The sequence below is a fragment of the Phyllostomus hastatus genome, unplaced genomic scaffold, assembly GCF_019186645.2.
Source record: "Phyllostomus hastatus isolate PE091 unplaced genomic scaffold, TTU_PhHast_1.1 phas_scaffold_129, whole genome shotgun sequence".
Lineage (NCBI taxonomy): Eukaryota > Metazoa > Chordata > Mammalia > Chiroptera > Phyllostomidae > Phyllostomus > Phyllostomus hastatus.
This window is the reverse complement of record NW_025334009.1, coordinates 1,265,465-1,285,058: the sequence shown is the minus strand read 5'-3', so window position 1 is coordinate 1,285,058 and position 19,594 is coordinate 1,265,465. Positions and strand designations below refer to the sequence as shown.

The 19,594-nt window shown below is 59.4% G+C and overlaps 1 protein-coding gene across 1 annotated transcript in view; it reads right to left on the bottom strand.

Annotated features, from left to right (window-relative positions):
• Positions 1-19,594, bottom strand: part of LOC123830642 (contactin-6-like) — a 174,809-nt gene that overhangs the window by 54,697 nt on the left and 100,518 nt on the right. The window contains 4 exon segments of the mRNA XM_045857110.1: positions 1,772-1,908; positions 4,200-4,384; positions 15,238-15,340; positions 17,565-17,768. Coding sequence (XP_045713066.1) covers positions 1,772-1,908; positions 4,200-4,384; positions 15,238-15,340; positions 17,565-17,768 — 629 coding nt within the window.

Genomic DNA, 19,594 nt, shown 5'->3' with positions numbered 1-19,594 from the left:
TGGGGCGCGGTGAGAGCCGGTGCCTGTGGAGATGGGCTGCACCCACGGGGGGACCCCGAGCCGCTCTCCGAGGTCAAAACCACGGAAACACGCTCAGTGCAAGTTTAGTAACCAGTCCACTTTGGGTGATCGCATTTCTTTGAAAACCGACATTGTCTGCGTAAAACGCAGGTTCGGTTTCTGCTGTGCGGGACGGAAACAAGGTGGAGTGGGCCACCACCCCCCCCCCCCGCCCAGTTGTTCCGGAAAGCACGGCCGGCCGTCACGTTGGGAACCGATGCCGTAATTAGAGCGTCTCCTTGCCTTCCCGTCAGAAGCTCTCAGAAAGCCTGGAGTGCGACCACCGGACAATTCTCTAACTGAGTCACAAGCAGGAGGAGCTGGCTTTTCTTGTCGGCAGCCAACCATAAAGCGTGCTCCAACCGCCGAAACCGGCCACAGAGCCCCGTGTGGGGCGGAGCACTCCCATTTCCAGTGCACGGTGTGAGAGCGTTTGCTGCTGCAGATGCAACTTACAACTGAGTGTTCCAGGGCCCCTGTCGCCTGCCTTCTGCAGGGAAAGGACAGGCTGTGGCCCCGGTGGGTGCGCCGTGTGCAGGGCATGCAGGGGAGTTCCACCGTCACAGAGCCCCCCGCTGCACCCCGTTTCTTAAAAACACCCGATGTGTGTCTCCGGCTTCCTGGGCAAAGTAAGACGGGGATTCACACCACTGCTTGGACAGTCTGATGGGACGGAACGGCCCGGTCTCGTCTCCTGTGTGCCCAGACCGCAGCGTGTGGAGCGGTGCCGGGCTCTCCACTCTCCTGGGCGGCCAGAGACCACCGTTCGCTTGCACGGAAGCCGGGTGCTGGGTCCCAGAAACAGACTGAGCGTAGCGTGCCGATTCTAGCCTGTACCGGCTCCCGCGTGGCCTCGGACAGGGGACTAACCTTCCCTACACCAGTTTGCTTCATTTACATACGTAAACAACAATCCTTTCCCGGTCCCCCAGTCACAGGGGGCTGGTAGCTGCTGCCTTCATTTGCTCCTTCTGTCATGCCGTAGTTGCTCTTTTTGCCTTTTCAGTTCTTCAGTATCTGGGACCCTTTATAATAAATTCTCTTTAATGCATGTTTTCATTTCCAGACTATATTCTGAGGGTTTAAAATGTTGTTTGTTTTATAATGAAAATTTGTTGAATACTATTTTAATTGGTGAGGACTGTGTTTTGTTTTGCATGGATGTGATATTCTTGTTGTTGCTGTCTTTAAAGGCATAGTACCCAAACCCAATTAACATGGGCAAAATGTGGTCAGTTAAATAAAAAAAAAAGTGAGAAATAAAAAAACAAAACAAACAAACAAATGAAAAAACCCCAATAATCCCTTCTCTCTTGTACGGTTGTCCCGGGGACACACTGAAGTCAGGCATGGGGGGCCCTGGCGCACGGCCTGTCTCCTGGGAGACGTTTCCATTGACAGTTACGGTGACACCGATGGTGCGGTCGATGATGGTGGTGACGCCTGGATGTGAATCCCTCACTGACGGTACGGGCCCCAGCAAGTCACCTGTCTTCTCGACCGTCCGTTTTCTCGATGGAAGAATGGGGGCGGGGGGTGGGGTGAGCAGCTCCTCTGAGCTGGTCTGGGGGTTCCGTGAGTCAGTGTGTCTGCAGAGGCTGCTGCGTCCCCGGGCCCCTGGCAAACACCTCGTGACGGCCGGCTGTCCCTGTCCCTGAGAAAACGTCCCTCCCACCGTCGGCGAGGTGCAGCCGTCCACACCCCCGCTCACCTGTGGGCGCAGGGGTTCCCCGTTCTTCCACCACCTGTACCAGGGCCGCGGCCTCCCGCGGGCTCTGCACTCCCAGCGCAGGCTGTCGTAGACAGACACGCGAGCGTTCTGGATCTTGCGCTCCCACTCCGGAGGGGCTGTTCGAGAGAGAGGCGGACACACTAACATTACTCCAGGCACCCTGCCCCACGCCCGGGACTGCGGCGGCGACCACAGGGAAAGGCTGGCGGGCCGAGAAGCCCCAGAAACGTGGGGGCCTCGACCTGGGGCGGCTGGAACCCCGGAGCAGATATCGGTCAGCCGGCCTGCCCACTGGACAGAGGCTGTCCTTTGTCGTCGCGCCGCTGCACGCCTGTGACAGCCAGGGACGGAGGGGGAAGGTCCGAGTGCAGAGCGAGGCCAGATGACCGTTCCGGCCTAAACACCAGCATGCAGGTCAAATGAGAAACCGCGTACCGGGTCTGAACCCTTCGCGGGCGAAGAGCATTGATTAGACCTGATCCGCAATAACGGAACGGCGGTGTGCCTTTACCAGACGTGATGAAGCTCAGTGGCCTGACGCAGATGCAGGGACCCAGTACGCACGGCGCTGCCCTTTCGTGAGGGGACGGCCCCCATTTCTCAAAGCCTGAGAGGGGGAGTGAGAACCGGCAGAGCGGCATCCAGCTCCAGCACCCCTTGGTGCCGGGCATATGTTTTCCAGACCCTTGCTTTCTAGAAAGTTCTACGTGGTGGACGCAACAGGGGCGATCGATGCTAAAGTGCCCTTCCCCCTGCCGTCACTCACGGTACCAGGTGGGGTGCGGGTCGGCTTTCTGGCGCCGATTTGGTGGCGGGAAGACCCCTCGGGCAGGGGCTGCGGGTGCCCCGCGGCGGCAGACCTGGGGCCGGGGGACGGGCCTTGCTGCAGAAGCTCACTCTGAGCTCTCGTCTGGGGCCTGACCCGCTGTGCCGACTGCGAGATCCGGCCCGATCCGCCCAGGGTTTCTCGCCGATCACAGCGCAGAACCTTATTCCGCATCTCACTGTCGTGGGGGTGACGGGGGCGGGGGTCTCAGACGCCGCTTCCTAAGCTCATGGTTGAGGCGTCCGCGTGGGAGCAGGCACTTTACTACTGATTTCCAGTTTACGGATACCTCCGTCTCCTGCTCGATCTCTTGGCTATATCTTTGTCTGTTTATTAGAAAAATGAGGTATCTATGAAAAGCTAGCCAAACCTAAACATCTTGGTGCCACTTGAGAACTCCAAGTTACACCATTATTTTATTTACAAGAGATGCTAAATTCCAAAGACTTTCCGTTAAGAAGCAGGAGCTACTGAGAAGAATATATACACACACACACACATACATACATACATACATATATGTATATAGATAGTGTGTGTGTATATATATATATTCGAATTGTGTGTGTGTGTGTGTGTGTGTGTATTCACATTGGCACAGCTCCAGAGAAATAATCAGACGGGAATCACGTTTTATATATAAAACACTCATTTTCGTCCCAGGTTAGAAGTGAAAATCTCGAAGGAAAAGGGAAGGAGCATGGCCCAGGGCCGCGTCCTTCCCAGAGGACACTGGGGCATTCCTATGGGGAATGGCATTGCCTCAGATTTGCTAGTTATCGAAAGATACAATTTTTCACCAATTACTTTACTATTGATTATTAACATGTCACACACCAGCATGACATAGAGAGAAGTACTTTGGGCCACGTGTAAATACAGGCTTTAAAAGTTCTCCAGTATAGCTACATTAAATTCCACGAAGAAGTCAACACTATTTTGAACAGCACCAAGCATTGGGATAATTCTGGGTGTATCTTCTGGTCTATTTGATTAAAAAAAAAAAGAAGTGAGTTTCATGCGAGCGCTGAGCTCTTCCCTGGACGAGAGAAGGCGGAGAGACGGCTTCCAGACCCCGAGTGCCCCTCCCTCCTCTCTGGGGTCCCCGGGAGGGCGAGGGCACGGGGGCAGGCGTGTGCTGTGAGTGAAGCAGTGACCCCCCTCTTCCGGTGTCCGACCTGTGAGCGGGCAAACCCTGGGAAGGGGGAGCGGACGCTGAAAGTGACCCCTGCCATCGCTGGCCCTTCCTCCCAGTTTCCTAAGTTCCCCCTAGAGCTCCCGTGTGTGATTAAGACCGTCCTAGGCTGCGGCTGGTGTCTGACGGGAAGTCAGTGGGTCCAGAATGCCCACCGCCTCCCCACGACCCCACGGCTGTCTTCAGGCCACTCTGATCAGCCGCAGCACACCCAGACCTCGCCGGGATTAGAGCCGCGACTTAAAAAGGGCCATCGCCACCCGCTGACCGTCGTGTCCCGCACCCTACCCCAGCAGGAGGCTCCCACAGCGCACCCACAGCCTGCACGGGTCGCTGCGGGGGCGCCCCCGGTACCCCGCCCGCGCCCTGCGCCCGCGGCAGCTCACCATAGAACACCAGCCGGCCCTTCGCCCGGTTCCTTCCACGCAGGTTGCCCGCGGTGCACTCGTAGACGCCTTCATCTTCCTGTTGAAAGTTCGGGATTTCAAGGGTAGCCTGGGATTTGCTGTACTTGACTTTCCCTGGCAACGGGCTTCCGTCCAACCTCCTCCAACTAATGTCGGGGACTGGGCTGAACAGGTACACCGCATTAGAACACAGTCCGGCTCAGCCTCGCGACAGCAGGCAACAGCAGAGTGTCCTTAAAAACAACTCCCAAGGAAAAAATCCAATTAATCGATCGCATGGAGGCCGGGTTCCAGTCACACAGCACCCGGCCATTCCCCACGCGGTCACCTAGCACTCCGTCACACTCACGGAGGGCCCGCCACGTGCAGGGGCCAGGGGAGGAGCCGGTGACCGGACCGGACTCGTCCGGTGCCCGAACCAGACCCGTCCGGTGCCCTCACGCAGCTGACACGCTGCTGGAGTGACAGGCAACAAACAAGCAATAGGAAACAACTGTATTTGTTCTTTGTACGTTTCAACCATGGGGACAAGCATTGAAGCTGCGGACAGAGTCGCAACAGTGTATCGATTTCGACACGGGTGTCCAGGAAATTCTGGAGGACGTGACAGGGCGGGGCAGGCAGGCTCCCTCTGCGCTGCTGCAGGCGGGGGGGGCGGTGAGATTACGGGGAGCGGGGCAGTAGTATCATGGGCCCCTGTGAACTGGGGCTCTGAGACCCCGGAAAGCACACCCGTGACCCTATTCAGATCAAAGGAAAACAAGAACAACGTAAGAGATAACGTTATATATACCACACCCTGTCTCCCGTTAGAAAGGGTTTGCCAAGACTTCCTTTATTTATAGGAATTTGGCTAAATATCATCTGTCTGATATCTTTAGTCCGCATGAATTCATGTTAGTGTGTAAAGCTAATGTCTGACAACAGAGAACGGCGCTAGGAATCTGTGGAGTGGCGGTCCTCACTTGCACGGGCACGATGTAAGGGAACGTCACGGTGCAGGCCATGGATAAAATGACAACCACACGGCATTTCCTAACAAATGAGTCGTTTGTCAAATCAGCCCCCAACCCGTTTGCCTTGGCCTCCTTCCTCTCCTGCTGGCCAGTCGCTCCTCCTGCCCTGAGCGACTGTCAGGCGAGCTGAATATGCGTGTCTGAATACATTGTACACTAATCATAAGGACGGAATCACGTTCCCGAAGCCAAATCCCCAGCTTCGCAGATTTGGAGAAGCAGCAGCTTCTTCCGGTCGACGGGAGCGAGGAGGGAGAGACGCCGCCCGCGGGCCAGGGGGCTGGCGGAACCTGCGGCGGCGTCCTCGCCGTAAAGCCGCCACGGACGCCTGCAGGGGCGACCCCGGAGCGGCTCCCCAGGAAACACGGAGGCGGGTACCGCCCGAGGAGCGGTGTGCTGCCCAGCAACAGCGCCCTCGCGGGCGAATCAAAGGTGCCGTCAGCGTGGACCACCGTACGCACGGGTGCCCACACCTCTTCCTCGGCAAGCACGGCCCTCCATCGGCATTTGGTCTCATCTGTCGGTCTCAGACCTTAGCAGACGGCTGCAAACACAACCTGAACTTCAACACAGAACAGAATCCTCGTTATGATAGACTCAGTGTCTGTCCTTTTGAAAAGCCTTGCCGCTTCCACCGAGTGGGGCTGAGGAGTCCGTACAAGGGCACGGGCCTGCCGCCAGCTGACCTCAGATCACCGGTCCCCGGCCGTGCCCTTTGGGCCAACTGAACCAGCGGGGACAGGGCTCACTCCAGAGGAAGATGCGTTTGCACGGAAGGGCCATCGCCGCATCTGAGGGGTTCTGCGGCGTGTGCAGGGCCACCCGGTCCCTGAAAACACGAGTCCTGCACCTGTGACCCCGCAAAATGTCGTGACTTTGGGGCGGGGGGAGGGCTCTCGTGTCTTCTGCTCCCCACTTTCTGTGCGCCTCGGTTTTCCGTCAGTGCCCTACAGTGAGCACGTGCTACCGTGTCATGAAAAGTTCTAAGAAGATTTATCGACGAGGGGAAAAGCGGAGGCTCCGACGCACGTCTGAGTGTGCGACCTCCCGTCTCACGCGGCAGCGTGTCTGCGCGGCAGAGATACGCAGAGTCCCCGAGCGGGGAAGCTCCAGGCCGCGGGCATTCGGACAGAAACGAACTTCGGTGGAGGGCGTTCCCCACGCCTGTGGAGTTGTTCCTCATTGTGATGGTGCAGACCGTGGTCGCCTTTCAACGCAACTGTCTGACAAGCCTCTGAGCCAGCACCGGGAGCGTCCGACAGTTAGTGATGTGACCGCAGGACGTCCCAAGGGACAGCCACTGCTTCCTAAGCCGGCAGTTGAGCCGGGCGGCGTGCCTGGTGGGGGACCCGTGTCCGAACAGTCCCATCGGCTCCCCCAGTGCCTGACCCAGCTGAGCCCAGCTCTATGTCTGGCCTCTGTGCCTCCCAGACCCCACGGCCCCTGCAAGGCCCCTCCGACAGCGCTGCCCTTTGCGGTTCTACGGGAGGTGAGTCTCCAGTTTCAGGACCCGCTCACTGAAGGGGGAGCAAAAAGAACAAGTCGCACCCATACTGACTAGTCAGAGCCCCCCACTCCCGCAATAAAAAGAACCCAGGGAAGCTACGCCAACCTCTCTGGACACTCCCTGCCGCTCAGGGAGGACGTGGCCTGTCTGCTCCTGGTGGCTCCCCCCCCGCCCCGTGGCAGCTGTGTGGGCGAGAATGTCAGCGTCCCCTGCCCCCCCCCAGGGTCCCCAAGCCTGCAGACCCCCCCGCACTCCCCTCCTCGAGGCTCAGCCCCGGCACCCCTGGTGACAGTCACCCCCAGCTGCTGGGGCTGGCCCTCCTTTGGTCTGGGCTCCCTGCACCTCCGGCTTCAGGCCCTGCCCTGAGAGGCCCCACTGTGCCTGCGGCTGCTGGGGCCGGCCAACCGCGGGGACCGGGGCTGCGCATCAGGCAGCCTGACGCCCAGCGGGAACCGGCTCCCTCGGGGGATCCGGCTCCGACCGTGGGGTGCGCGGGGGCTCCCGGGCGGCGGTCTCTGTGTGGAGAGAGGTCCTTGACGCAGAGGCCGACGCCGCCCAGGGAGGGAGAGCGGTGTGTGCTCCTTCACGCTCTCCGAGCGAGTTCGGCCTGTGCCGGGTGGCTTTCTCCGAGCACCGCAGTGGGTCCGTGATTCCCCCGGGGAAACGCAAGCCCGTGGGGGTCACAGCCCTGCCCTTCGGGCCCGGAAGGCCTCGACGGGTGGGTTCCGGCGCCTGGGTTCCGGCGCTCGGCGGCCCCTCTCCCACTCTGTGTGGTGGAACTGCGGGGCTCAGGGAGGCGGTGCGTCGGTCTGGATGCCGCGTTCCAGGTGGTTGAGGACTCCCGGCGCAGCCCGCTGTCGAAGAAGAATCGCTCAGACGGTGACTTCTCTCTTCAATGGACAAGTCTCACCGAGGGCGCTTTGTGGCTCTGCTTCACACTAACGATTTCTGGTGGGAACACGGGATCGGGCCAGGAATCAGGCGGTCTGGTCAGAGTCCCCAGGTCCTGCTGGAAGGCTGGGACCTCGCTCAGGGTTGCCGCGTCACTGCCCGGTGCGACCGCCTGCTTCTCGCGTCGCCGGAGCCGGCCCGCCTGGGGCCAGGGGGCATGTGCACCCTCCCTGGGGACAGCTCCCTGGTGCGGGCGCTTCCCGTGAAGACTCTCAGGTCTCCTCCTTTCCGAAGCCCAGGAAGGAACCTGCCGGGCACGGGGGTCTCGGGGGGCTTCTGGGGGGGGGCATCAGAGCTCAGTCCCGCCGAATGTCACGGTGAGGAGGCACGCCACTCTGACGGCCGAAATCCACCATCGGGGTCCGTGCCCCAGCCAGCGACAAGCCCTCCCCACTCCTCTTTTTTAAAAGAAAAACCTCCACAAACAGGATGTGGATAGAAACCCTCCTTGACCCAAACGTCGAGGAAGAATGCAGTCCGGAGCCAGGAGTCGCTCACTGCGGGCTCCTGACCCCAGGTGGGGCCCTCACGGGCCCCGGGGTCCCAGGCCGCGCAGCCACAGCCTGGCCGGCTCTGCGCCCTTTGCTCCGGACCAGGGCTGCCCGGTGGGCTGCCGGCGGCTGGGGAATGCGGCCACAGAGCGGACACAGAGCCCTTCCTCCCTCCCTTCCTCCCTCCCTTCCTTCCTTCCTTCCTTCCTCCCTCCCTCCCTCCCTCCCTCCCTCCTTTCTTTCTCTCTTTCTCTCTCCCGTCCTTCCTCTCCACCCCAGCCCGCTGGTCCCCCGCCTCCCCCAGCGTCGCCCTGAACAAGGACGTGGGCTCCATGCCCCGTCCTTGCCGTGTCCCGAGTGAGCGCCCGGTTAATTGTGGCGAAGACAGAGATGCACTCTTTAGCCATCTGGCCCAGCTCACCCTTAATTGGAAGTTAAATTAAAGCCCTGCACACACCAGGAGGAACTGTGTTTCAATCCCAGACTTTGAGCCCATAAATAGAATTTTCATCACCAGCGGCATTGGAGAAAGCGTCTATTTCTCGCTCGGATTTGTGAAGCCTCATTATCCGCAGCTGAAATCCAGCCCGTACCAAGCTTTTACCCAGAAACTGTCTTCTGAGATGCTCATATCGGGATTATTCTGCGCTTGAACTCCGTTCCCGAAAATCCTATCGGTGCCCGTTTTTAATCGGGGAGAGTGAAGTCGAGTGAGGAAACCGGCCGAGAGCCGTCGTGAGGACGCCGGCCTGCTCTGCCGGCCGCTTCCCTTGGCCCGGCCCGAAGGGTCCGCACAGAGACCCGGGGATGGGGGGCTGTGTGAGGGGGTGCGGCGGGCGGGTTCCCGGCTCTGCAGAGACGCAGCCTCCCCGCTCCGGAGAGAGGGCGGCGTTCCTGGCCGGAGGGTCGGTCTCAGTGCCGTCTAGACCCTGGGGCCGGGCAGGGCCCGCACCACTGGCCCACCTTGGGGAGGCCCCGGTCGGAAGGCGTCTGCCTGCTGGGTCAGACCCCGCGGGCAGCCCCAGAAAAGCCACCGCGACCGGCTTGTGGTGACGAGGGCGCTCGCAGGCAGGGATGCAAGGACACAGGCACACTGTGAGGCAGGGGCCTCCGAGCCTCGGCCTCCCTCCCCTGCAACCAGGGGCGGCAGCCGGCGTGGAAAAGGGGGGTCGGGGGAGGAAGTGTCGGGGAGAACGCGCAGCTGGAACCGGAGCTGCGGCTCGCTAAGCCGCGGATCGCCACGGTGACCCAGCGGGGACAGGAAGGCCCGACCGTTGTCCAGAGAGCCCCTGAGAATCCATCCCATCGCCGTTTCCTGCTGCTCTGCGCCACGGTGGTCAGGGCAGCGCCGACTCACGTGCCATCCTCTGTCCCCGGGCCCGGCGGGGCTGCGTGGGAGCCGGAGTCAAGCGGTTCGTTAGCAGCTTGTCCCTAGTCTTTCTTTCTTCCTCTTTGAGGCACTGTATGTGGCACAGACGGAGGAATCCAGTTCACTTCCACGAGGAGTGTCGTGTTGGGGGAACACCACCACGCCCAGCGCGGATACGGAGCCAAGCGCTGGCAGCCCCAGACGCATTTCCCCGAACGGGAAGCGTCTGCGCGTGTCAAGGAGGCGCACCCGTGGGTCCCGGCCCATGGGACCCGGCCCAGAGCCTGGCTCTCGGCCCAGCCCCGACGCACTGCGGCCCAGTGACCTGGCCTCGGCTCCCTGAGCTGCCTGGGTTTCCTCAGCTGTAGAACTGGCACTACTACCACCACTACCACTGCTACTACTACCACTACCACCACTGACGAATGTGTGTGGTTGTGGGGCACAAAATAAGTGCTCAGCAAAAGCCCACCCACTTCCGCCTGCTCGCCTCCTCGGCCGGTCTCCCCCGAAGCAGACTGGACAGCCCCACCTGAGACTTCATTGCCACCGTGTACACGGCCCCAACCATAAACAAACGCCTCTCCAGCCTCAGCAGTGCCGTGCCCCTCTGCAGCAGAGGAAACGGTGGTTGGCCGGGGCAGGTGAGGTTCCGCAGGGGGGCACACCTTCGGATCGACAGGGCTCAGCTCGCAGCCATAACCGCGCGCGGACACCGAAATGCAGGGGGCACCGGCCGCGGTGTGTCGTGTTCCGTCACCGCATGGTGAACACGCCCAACAGGTCACGGAGCACGGAGCGTGCCGGGCTGGGTGCTCCGCGCCCCGTTGGGGCCACGTGACGCTGTGAGACGCAGGACTACAGGGGGCACGTTCTGGGGCTGGGAGAGCTGGGGGGGCACCTGCCCAGTATCACAGAGAAATAAAAAAGTATACGGACTTGAAGCGCGGTCTGTCTTCTCATACCGTAGAGGCTGGGCTCGGGGCTCCCCCCTCTGCGCCTCCTGCGGGAACTGGGCGGCTACAGAGTGGAACCGGGTCTGTGCCGTGCGCTCAGACATGTAGTTTCCACCTAATGAGCTCGTGTGTTCAACCCGTGGACAGAGATTGAGCTCCTTTCTCCCACGGGCCAGGCGGTGAAATCATCGAGGGTTTCTTTTTCCTTTTCTTTTTTTTTAACATATTGAGGTGCCCCCAAATTCTAATGCAGGTTCCAGAGGGGGGTTCCAAGGTCAGCTGGAGGAAAGGAAGCAAGTGACTTCATTTCCTTTGGCTCAGTTCCGACTTGCATACGAAGTCTTTCTCTTCTGCCACCGCGGCCACGCGACAGGTAGGAAGGCAGGTGTCGGGAGAAGGGTGGCGGCAGGCCGGGCCCAAAGAGGCCAGTGGGCTGGCTCCAGAGAGTCTGTGTTCTCCTCAGGCGCATCTTGCAGCCTTACTTAGTTTAATTTTAGAAAAGCATTGTCAAATTCCAGGCTGTACTTTTGAAAAAAAAATGAAAGCCAATGCTTGACGTTGGATTCACAGTGTATCCGAGAGATCAAAAGGGGTCCCTGGAGGGCGGGGTCCCCAGTTTTGAAGGGGGACCCTCCAGGGCTGTTCTGCAGGAGAACTGGCAACATTCTCCAGAAGGCTTAGGCTGTTACGTTAGTTCCCTTCCCCCAGTAATTCTACTTTTCCCAAAATACGTTGAGAAGTTCACGTGGAGGTGGGCAAAATGTAGCCACAAGGACATTAATTACATCATCGTTCATGGAAACAAAAAAATGGAAACTAGAAGTCTGGCCGAAATACAGCCCGAATGCCCCCCTGTCGATCCCAAGGAGGGGCGGAGTCTGTTCACGACCTGCGGACATGCTGGTGGTAGTATGTACCTTAAAGATTTTAGAAAAGCATTTTACAAGAGAATATGCACTGTATTATAACAATCGCATCAGAAATAAAATTAAGAATTTAGGAATACATGCATCAAAAGACTAAGAGTAGTTATGCTCTGGGGGAGGCATTCAGTAGAAAGCTAATTTTATTTTCTTCTTTTGGTTTGTCTGTATTTTTATAATTTTCTCAACACGTTTGCAAGAATAAAAAACAGATAAAACTCACGGAGTGTTTTGTTTTGTGTTTTTTGTGTGCGTTGTGTTTTGCTTTGCGGTGAAGATCCACGGAAAACTCTGTGCATTTCCCCGATTTCCACCTGCCTCCTCCCTGGCCCTGCATGTTTGTGCTCACCCCCCGCCCCGGCCCCTGCGGTGGTCTGCCGCCGGCGTCCACCCGAGTCCCTCTGTCTCACTGGGTGCGTGTTCCGCGCTCACGTGGGGACGATGTGGTTGAGGAGGAAGCGTGTGTCATTGAAAACAGGAAACCAACAGAGAAAATCAACAAAAACCCAGTGCTGATTCTTCGAAAAGATCAATGAAGTTGACTTTTCTCTAGGCCGCGCTAACTGTGAAAAAAAAAAAGGCACAACAACTACCAGAAATAAAAAATGCTTCCTTACTACTGACCCCTGGACATTAAAAAGATGACTTAGATGAAATTTTAACCACTTTCTTGAGAAGTACAAATTACCAAAATTCTCACGGGGGAATGAATCATCTGAATAGACCTAACACTACTAAAGAAATGTAATAAATAATTAATAATTTCCCAAAACAGAAAGCACAGACCCCGTTAGAGTCACTGATGAATTCTCCAAACACATGAGAAAGAAATAATAATTATCTATAACCTCTTCCAGAAAACAGAAGCAGAGAGAGCCATTTCTAATTTCTTTTATGAGGCCAGGTTTCCCTAATACCAAAATAAGAGAAATACGTTTCAAAAAAAGAAAAGTGACGGACCAATATTGCTCATTAACATAGATGGAAAAATCCTCGACAAACATTCACAACTTAGATACATCAGTGTGTGAAAAGATGTATACACCACAATCAAATGGCCCTCATTCCAAGTGTGCAAGACTGGCTCAATATTTGCAAATTAATGTAAGCGATCCACTCCTCAGCGACAACAATTACATGACCACATCCACTGGTGTAGAAATAACACTTGGAAAAACTCGACACCCATCCCAGTAAAAGCTCAAAGCAAACTGGGAAGAGAGGGGCGCTTCCTGGACTGGCTGAAGAATGCTCACAAAAAACAAAGGGCTGACATCATCCCCGATGGTGCGAGAGGGAATGGAATCACACTAAACAAGGAATAAGACAAGGATCTCTCCTCTCGCCTCCTCCTCTCGACGCGGCATGAGGAATCTCAGCTAAGACAAGCACCTGAACGCACCTGTCGGACTTGAACACCCCTCGCCCCCGCGCGGTCCCTGCATGGCCTTCCCATGGGGCAGCCTACGGCGTCACCCACGCGTGTGGGAAGCAACGCAGACCTCGGACCTCGGCTCCGTCCTCTGAAAGTTCCGGAACCCCTGGAAACGCCCTGGCCAGACTTCGGACTTATCGCTGGACTCTGAAAGCCAGGCCGGGTTTCTCTTCCTCCACAAATCAGAGAAAGTAGCCACGAGAGCCACGTGTACGTAAACACAGCCCTCCGTGGGGGCACCCTGAGGTAAGTACTCGGGAGCGTTCGGGGCGGCCGCGGGCTTTAGTCACACCCGGGAGCGCTGACGGCCAGGCCCTGGATTAAGGGGGGAGGAAGGAAGGAGGGGGGTCGTCTGCTTGGCGGGGCAGGGGAGAAGGACAGAGGGGGCCGGGTTGGGGCTCTTCAGCCAGCGCATGGGCCTGGCTTCTCCCCAAAGGGGACCCAGTCTGCCGGTCTGTCGGTCTGTCCGGCGGCGTCTGCACACACGGACACCTGAGCGTCTCGGGGCGGCTCCCGGAGCGAAGAGTGTGCAGCTCAGCCAGCTGAGGGGCTGCCCCGTCGAACCAACGAGAACAGCTGAGTGTGCAGTCTGAGGTCAGCACGGCTGCGAGGCCCCCGGGGAGAGGGAGTCGCTGCCCCCCCCCCGAAGTCTGGGCCGTGGGAGGTCAAGCGGGGTTTATTATGTACAGTCCTAACAGTGTGCCATTTAATGTATCATTTTTTTTTACATACACTTCAGATTTATCGTTTTGAGAGCTTTCCAATCATCATTTTTCTAACTCAAATTTCCCTGGGCCAAATGTCGCAAACCCTAATCTGGTCAAGTTTAGGTGTCCCCATGGGTTCTTGGGACGACACATCTTACTGTGTACGGTTTTACTGGTTCTCAGTGTGGAACGCGTCGCTGGTTTCTGTCACCGCGAGGTTAACCAGCGAGAAGGGGCGGTTTTGCGTGTTTCTGAGTTCTCCGTGAGAATCTGCCTCAGCGACCTCCCTCGTACGGCCTGAGGCCTCGCGTGTCCTGTCTGGGCGGTCAGCCCACGTCTCCCGGGGACGTCCAGTGGCGTCTCACGGCCCGTGACCGGCCCCGGAGCGCAGCGGGACACTGAGTTCCACGGGTGGGGGCGGGGGTCGGAGTGTCCTGACTGCACCCTCGTCCTCTCCCCTGCCCCCCCCCCCCGCAGTTTCACAGCAGGCTGGACTGAAACGTGGTCAGCGTGGTTGTCTGGGTATTAATCACTCTTCCCACACGTCCGCAGGTTTGGGCTGTGCAGAAGTAAAGAAAGTTCAGAAACCCGACACGGAGCAGTTCAGACTGTACCGGGGGACTGAGCGCCCCCTCGTCTGTGGGCCCCGCGACCTTGGGGCTGGCCCTGCTGCTCCGTGGCTCGGCCGCCGGCCCGTTCGGCCGCCGGCCCACGGCTGGGAGGTGGGTGCCGGCCTGCTGCTGTCCAAGGGGGCGCTTTCCTGTCTGGCCGCCACCCCCCCCCCCGGCATGGGCGCTGGCTGCACTGAGAGCGAGCGAGGGGGCCGGCACTGGGGCCCCAGGTGACTCGGCCGACAGCTACCGCCTGACTGCTAGGCCACCCTGGCACATGCAGACTCACTCCCGCCTGGGGGCTGGCCGGGGTGGGGCCGCGAGAGAGGGGCGCCAGACCTCGCCCAGACCGGCCGCCTCTCCTCGGACCCTGCGCCCAGGCTCCTGTGGGCACCCACTGTCAGAAACGGCGGGTCCAGCCTGCCCACCTCTTTGTTCTTGGGGTACCGGTGCCCGTGGGCGTCGGAGTGTAGTTTGCACCCCCCGAAAGTAAAGAGACGTCTGACTATGGTGTGCGGAAAAGCAGACCGAGGCGGCCTTATCAGCGCCCCAAACCCGGCTCACGGAACGCCGCCTCGCGAGGCAGCTCTGACTGCACTCTGACCGTCCCCGTGGCCAGTGGCCCTCACTCGGTCTTATCTTGGAAGCTGCAATGCAAGGTTTTGACTTATAGTTATTGCTGGTTACTTCGGCAAGGGCACCCTTGGGCGGGTGGGGTGTGTGTGTGGGAGGCACGGGGGCAGCGAGGGGTGTCAGGGGCAGCGACTAGCCCACGTCTCACACGAACGAGCCCACCCTCCCTCCCGCAGCGTGCTGCCTAAACGCGCCCACCCAGAGTGAGCGCCAGCAACTGCGGGGAGAACCGCAGCCCCGACCACTTGCAGAGCATCAGGCCTGTTGCCTGAGCTCCAATCAGAAGCTTTCGCGTTCCCCCAGCATTTGAGATCTACTTGGTGATGCACCTTAGAGCAATGTGTGAATAACAAAACGTTTTTTTTTTTCTTTTCCAAATTAAAACACCGGGAAACAAAACAAAACAAGACAGCCTTACTTTCCAAGGGCGAAGCATTCCAGTTTCACAGTCGAGTCCTTGGCGGCGAGCACCGTGTCGGGGAAGCGCACTTCGATCTTGGGCTCGTACTCCCCCATCGCACCTGTTAGACACCAAGAGAGCAGCATTTCTGGGGTTTTCTGCGCAGCAGGCGCGTCAGGAACCACCCTCGGAGCATCTGGTCCTTCGGTGAACGATGCTCCTCTGCGCTTTAGTGAGTGACCAGGAGACAGAAAGGGCCTCGGTGCTGTTTGAGGGACCCATCGCGCCCCTCGTCCCCGACCGACGCCTGGGACACAGCCAAGGGTCGGAGAAGGGGCGTCCCCGTGTCCCTGGTCTCTGCATCAGCGCCACAGAGGAACTCTTGTCGCCGATCAAGAGCTGAGTGCACCCGGTGTCTAGAGTGCTTCTGAGTTAACTCGAGAGTTTCCCTTCAGAGACGTGCGGCCCCGGGACCCTGCATGGACCTGAGGGGGTGGGGGGGCAGGCAGGTTCAGGACTAAAGGCATTTCCGGTGAACAGTGTCAGGAGTCTGCAACAGCTCCTTCCACTTCCTCCAAAACATCAGTCTTTCCGCAACAAAACCTATGAAGTTACCATGCCCATTGGGGTCGACAGAGCCATAAATGTGCTTATGTCGTTGCATTCAGGCTTTACTGCCAAATGAGTGTGCCGTACACTTATATTAAAAACACACGCTTGCTGTTGTAGTTTTTACGTGCCCACCGAGGAGCCGTGGACACGGGCCAAGCCGAGCGGGGGACTGCGGTCTGATCGTCGTAAACACGCCACCTGCTAGATGAGCCGGGACAGACGGTGCTGTGTCCCCAGGTCTGCCCCGTTCGCCTGACTAATTCCACCAATGGTTCTCCAAAAACCTGATCATCTTTTCACTCATGTAGCGAGCACTGGAGTAACGTGTTCCTAAAATAAGTGGTTACTGGTGGCCAGCACAACAGCACAAAAGGCAGAAGTGACCAAATGTACACAAACAGAAACACCTCATGTTTAAGGCCTTGGTCCTTCCACCCGTTCAGGAAGGCCGTGGGAGAGGGGTGGGAAGTACGATGTTACTCAACTAAATGGGCGGGTCTGACATTTCCCGTCGTCCTGGCCTCTGACATCTCCTGAGCAAGTACTTCCACTGCATGCAATGCCTCTGGCCCCCGTCACCACCGGTGTGCTGGGGCCGAGAGGGTGCAGGAGTGGAGGAGCCCAGAGGGGGAGAAGCAGACGCCGAGAGCAAATGGAGAGAAGTGGGGAAACAGAGTGGAATTTCTGGGCGTGTTCTTGCCTCATGAGCCCCCCCACCCCCCACCCCGGGCACGGCGAGAGGTCTCCCCGAAGAGGGCAGTGGTCACCGAGCTCTGAATCCAGACCACGCAGCCCTTTTGGGTGGTGGGGAGTGACTGCGACACCAACGCTCTGCCCCAAGAGCTCCCTGCACGCGGCGCGTTGTGTCACGGCGGCGGCCATCGTTAGCGTGGTGTTCTCGGTTTCTCCGGGCCCCCCGGAGAGGAGGGGAACGAGGTGAGGCATTCGTATGTTTCGAGCCCAGGATCTGACCATAAACCGCACCAGCAGCCTCTCCGCCAGTGCGCTCCCCACGGTGAACGTTTAATTAAAGAATCAGCTGGGGGATTCCTCTGCTTGGATGACTTCCTTGCGTGTTCTACCCTCTAAGTCTTATCCCCGCGACGACTGGATTAGGCCACACGGCTCCAGAGAGGCCGGCCGGCCGGCGTTTCCCGGGCTACAGGGGTGTGAGTCTCGGGTTCCATCCCCCTTTGCGACGCCCATAATCCAGGGCGGCTCGCTCTGCCTCCCTGGGATGGGAATATTTCCCTGCTCTGCCAGCCGGGTAAACAAAAGGTGAGCAAAAAAAAAAAAGAAAAAAAAAGACCAACCTGGAAAAGAAAGGCATTAAAGAAAAGCCGTATCGAGTGTTCATTAAGAAGATATTAATTGAATTAATATGTCTGGCAGTAGCCACCCATGAACGCACGCACACACCTGCCTTCCAAACACGCAGCGTGGGTTCCAAAACAGTCCCCACGTTCTCCCGAGCACAGCCACGGTGGCTGCCCCCGAGCCAGAGCACAGGAGGCGCAGCACACCCAGGGTCACGCCCCCTGGACCGCATCGTGGGTCAGGTACAGACATTTTGGGTGTATTTTTGAAAAGTCCCGAGTTTCATCACATTTCTGACGTGCCCCTCGGCTCCTGCGAGAGGCGGCCACTTTGACCCCGAAGGAGGCAGAAAGTGCCCAGACCTCCCCCGGCATCCCGCCTTGGACCAGGCGTTCCGGAGACCCCCGCGGTCTTACCGTCCGGGCGCTGCACCAGCGGCGTGGGCGGGCCCCGCACACTCCTCTGCGCCTGCGCGTTCGTCACGGCGCAGGTGTAGTTGCCCACGTCGGACGGCTCCACCTTGGCGATGTACAGGTTGCCCGTCTCCTGGGAGACAAACCGCCGGCCGTCCTCCTGCACGTGCAGAGGGCTGTCGTTGATGGCCCAGGCATAGGACAGGGCTGGACAATGGGAGGGAGAAGCGTTAGGCTCCTGGGGGGGGGCGTCCCCACGTGCACGCCCTGTGCCCCCCGTAGCCCCCGTCAGAACGCTGCCGTGCCCCCGTGGGCCTGGTCTGTGTCCGCTGTCCCGGTGGGATGTGGCATTCTCTCGCGTTTAAGCAGACCCCCGTGCGGGTGGGAAATGGTGCGGCCATCCGGCCCGAGACCCCCAGGAGGCGGAGGGAGGGGCTGTGGCCGGCCCGGGGGTGGGGGGGCAGAGTGCTGTCTGCCTCTGCCGGGAGCCGCAGGAACTTTGGGCGGTGGCGCCAGCCGCTGGACGAGGTCATGTGCTCCCCGCCATCCGCGGGGACCCGGCAGAGGACGGGACGGGCTGGCATTGCTGCAGAGGGGCAGGGTCTGCCTCTGGGACGGACGGGAGGGGGGTCTGTTTCTGGGACCGGCCGGCCCTGCCCCAGACTTCCTTCCCTCGCCCTGAGAGTCTGAGCTGCATCCCAGGAAGGCGCACACTCAGCCCCCTTCCCGTACTTGAATACGTGCCCTGACCTCCTCGTCCGGCGCCCACTCTCTGCACCTCCGGTTCCCTCTGCAAGGTCCTCCCGGGTCCTTCAGCGTTTCCCGTGGCCTCCTGCACCCGAGGGTCCCTACTGATGCCCTTGACCGCCTCATTTCCCAGCCTCTGGCTCTGTCTCCACCAACACGAGGTTCGGAGGGCGTTTGTCTGAAACCAGAGAGCCGTCCGGGTCGCAGGCTGGTCCCCACGACGGGGAGGGGGGAAGACAGAGTGCGGGTCCCCCGGAGCCAGTGACTCTGCACCTTCCGAACCTTCTGCGGGGCGAACCCCGTCTTGAGACTACTCCCTGCCTGGCGCCTCAGCTTCGGGGTCTTTGTTCAGGAGCTGTCCGGGAGAGAGCGCAGCGCCGGCTCTCCGAGGGCCAAGGTCACCCCTTTCCCTGGACAGAAATCACAGGGAGCCCCGCGGGGCCCCCCAGTCTTTGTTCTTCTTTCCCCTGTCATCCCGGGACCAGCGGCAGGAGCCTCCCTCTCTCCCGGGGCAAATTCCCGCTCGCCCCAGCCGCTGACGTCTTCCACCGGTTTCCGTGCCCTCCCATCCCGGAACATCGAGAAGCTGCTTCAAGAGTGTGGTCCAGAAATAGGGAAGATTATGTAAAGAATGAAAAAAAAAACCCAGAGCTTTGTCATTTCACGCCTGTGTCACCACCCCAACCACGCGTCCTGTGCAGCCGCTGCTAACGCACGGTTGGAGCGGGAGGGTGCGGGGCTGGTCATCTGCCGACGGCTGAGGGGGGTGGGCGGATGTGGGGGGCCCAGGACCCTTCAGACGAGGAGTCCGCGGCTGCCCCCTCAGGCTGCCATCCTGTCCTTCCGTGCAGCCGGCCCTCTTCCTCCGGGCTGGCCGGGGCTCGCCACCGCTCCCCTTCCTGGCCCCCAGCCTCCCTTCACGCCCCCCTCCCCCCAGCTCCGCGAGTGCCCAGCCCTGCCCGCAACCCGGACGATCGTCCTGTTGCCTGTGGGAGAGGTGTCCGTGTGGGAGAGGTGTCCGTGTGGGCCGTGGGAAAAGCATTAAGGGGTCCGGGAGGGAGGACAGGTCTGATGGGGGGTTGTTTGGGTGAGAAGAGAAGGCAGCCCAGGCGTCCAGCGTCTCGTCCCCATGGACCCCGCTCTCGGGGAGGTCCAGTCTCGTCTTCCTCGGGCCCAGAAACAGGGCCGGTGTCCGGACCCCTGGCGCCGCAGGTCCACTCTCCGTGCCTGGCCTGACCCGGCTGGCCCGGTTCGTTCCCGGCGGGCTGGCGCTGTGCTCAGGCCGG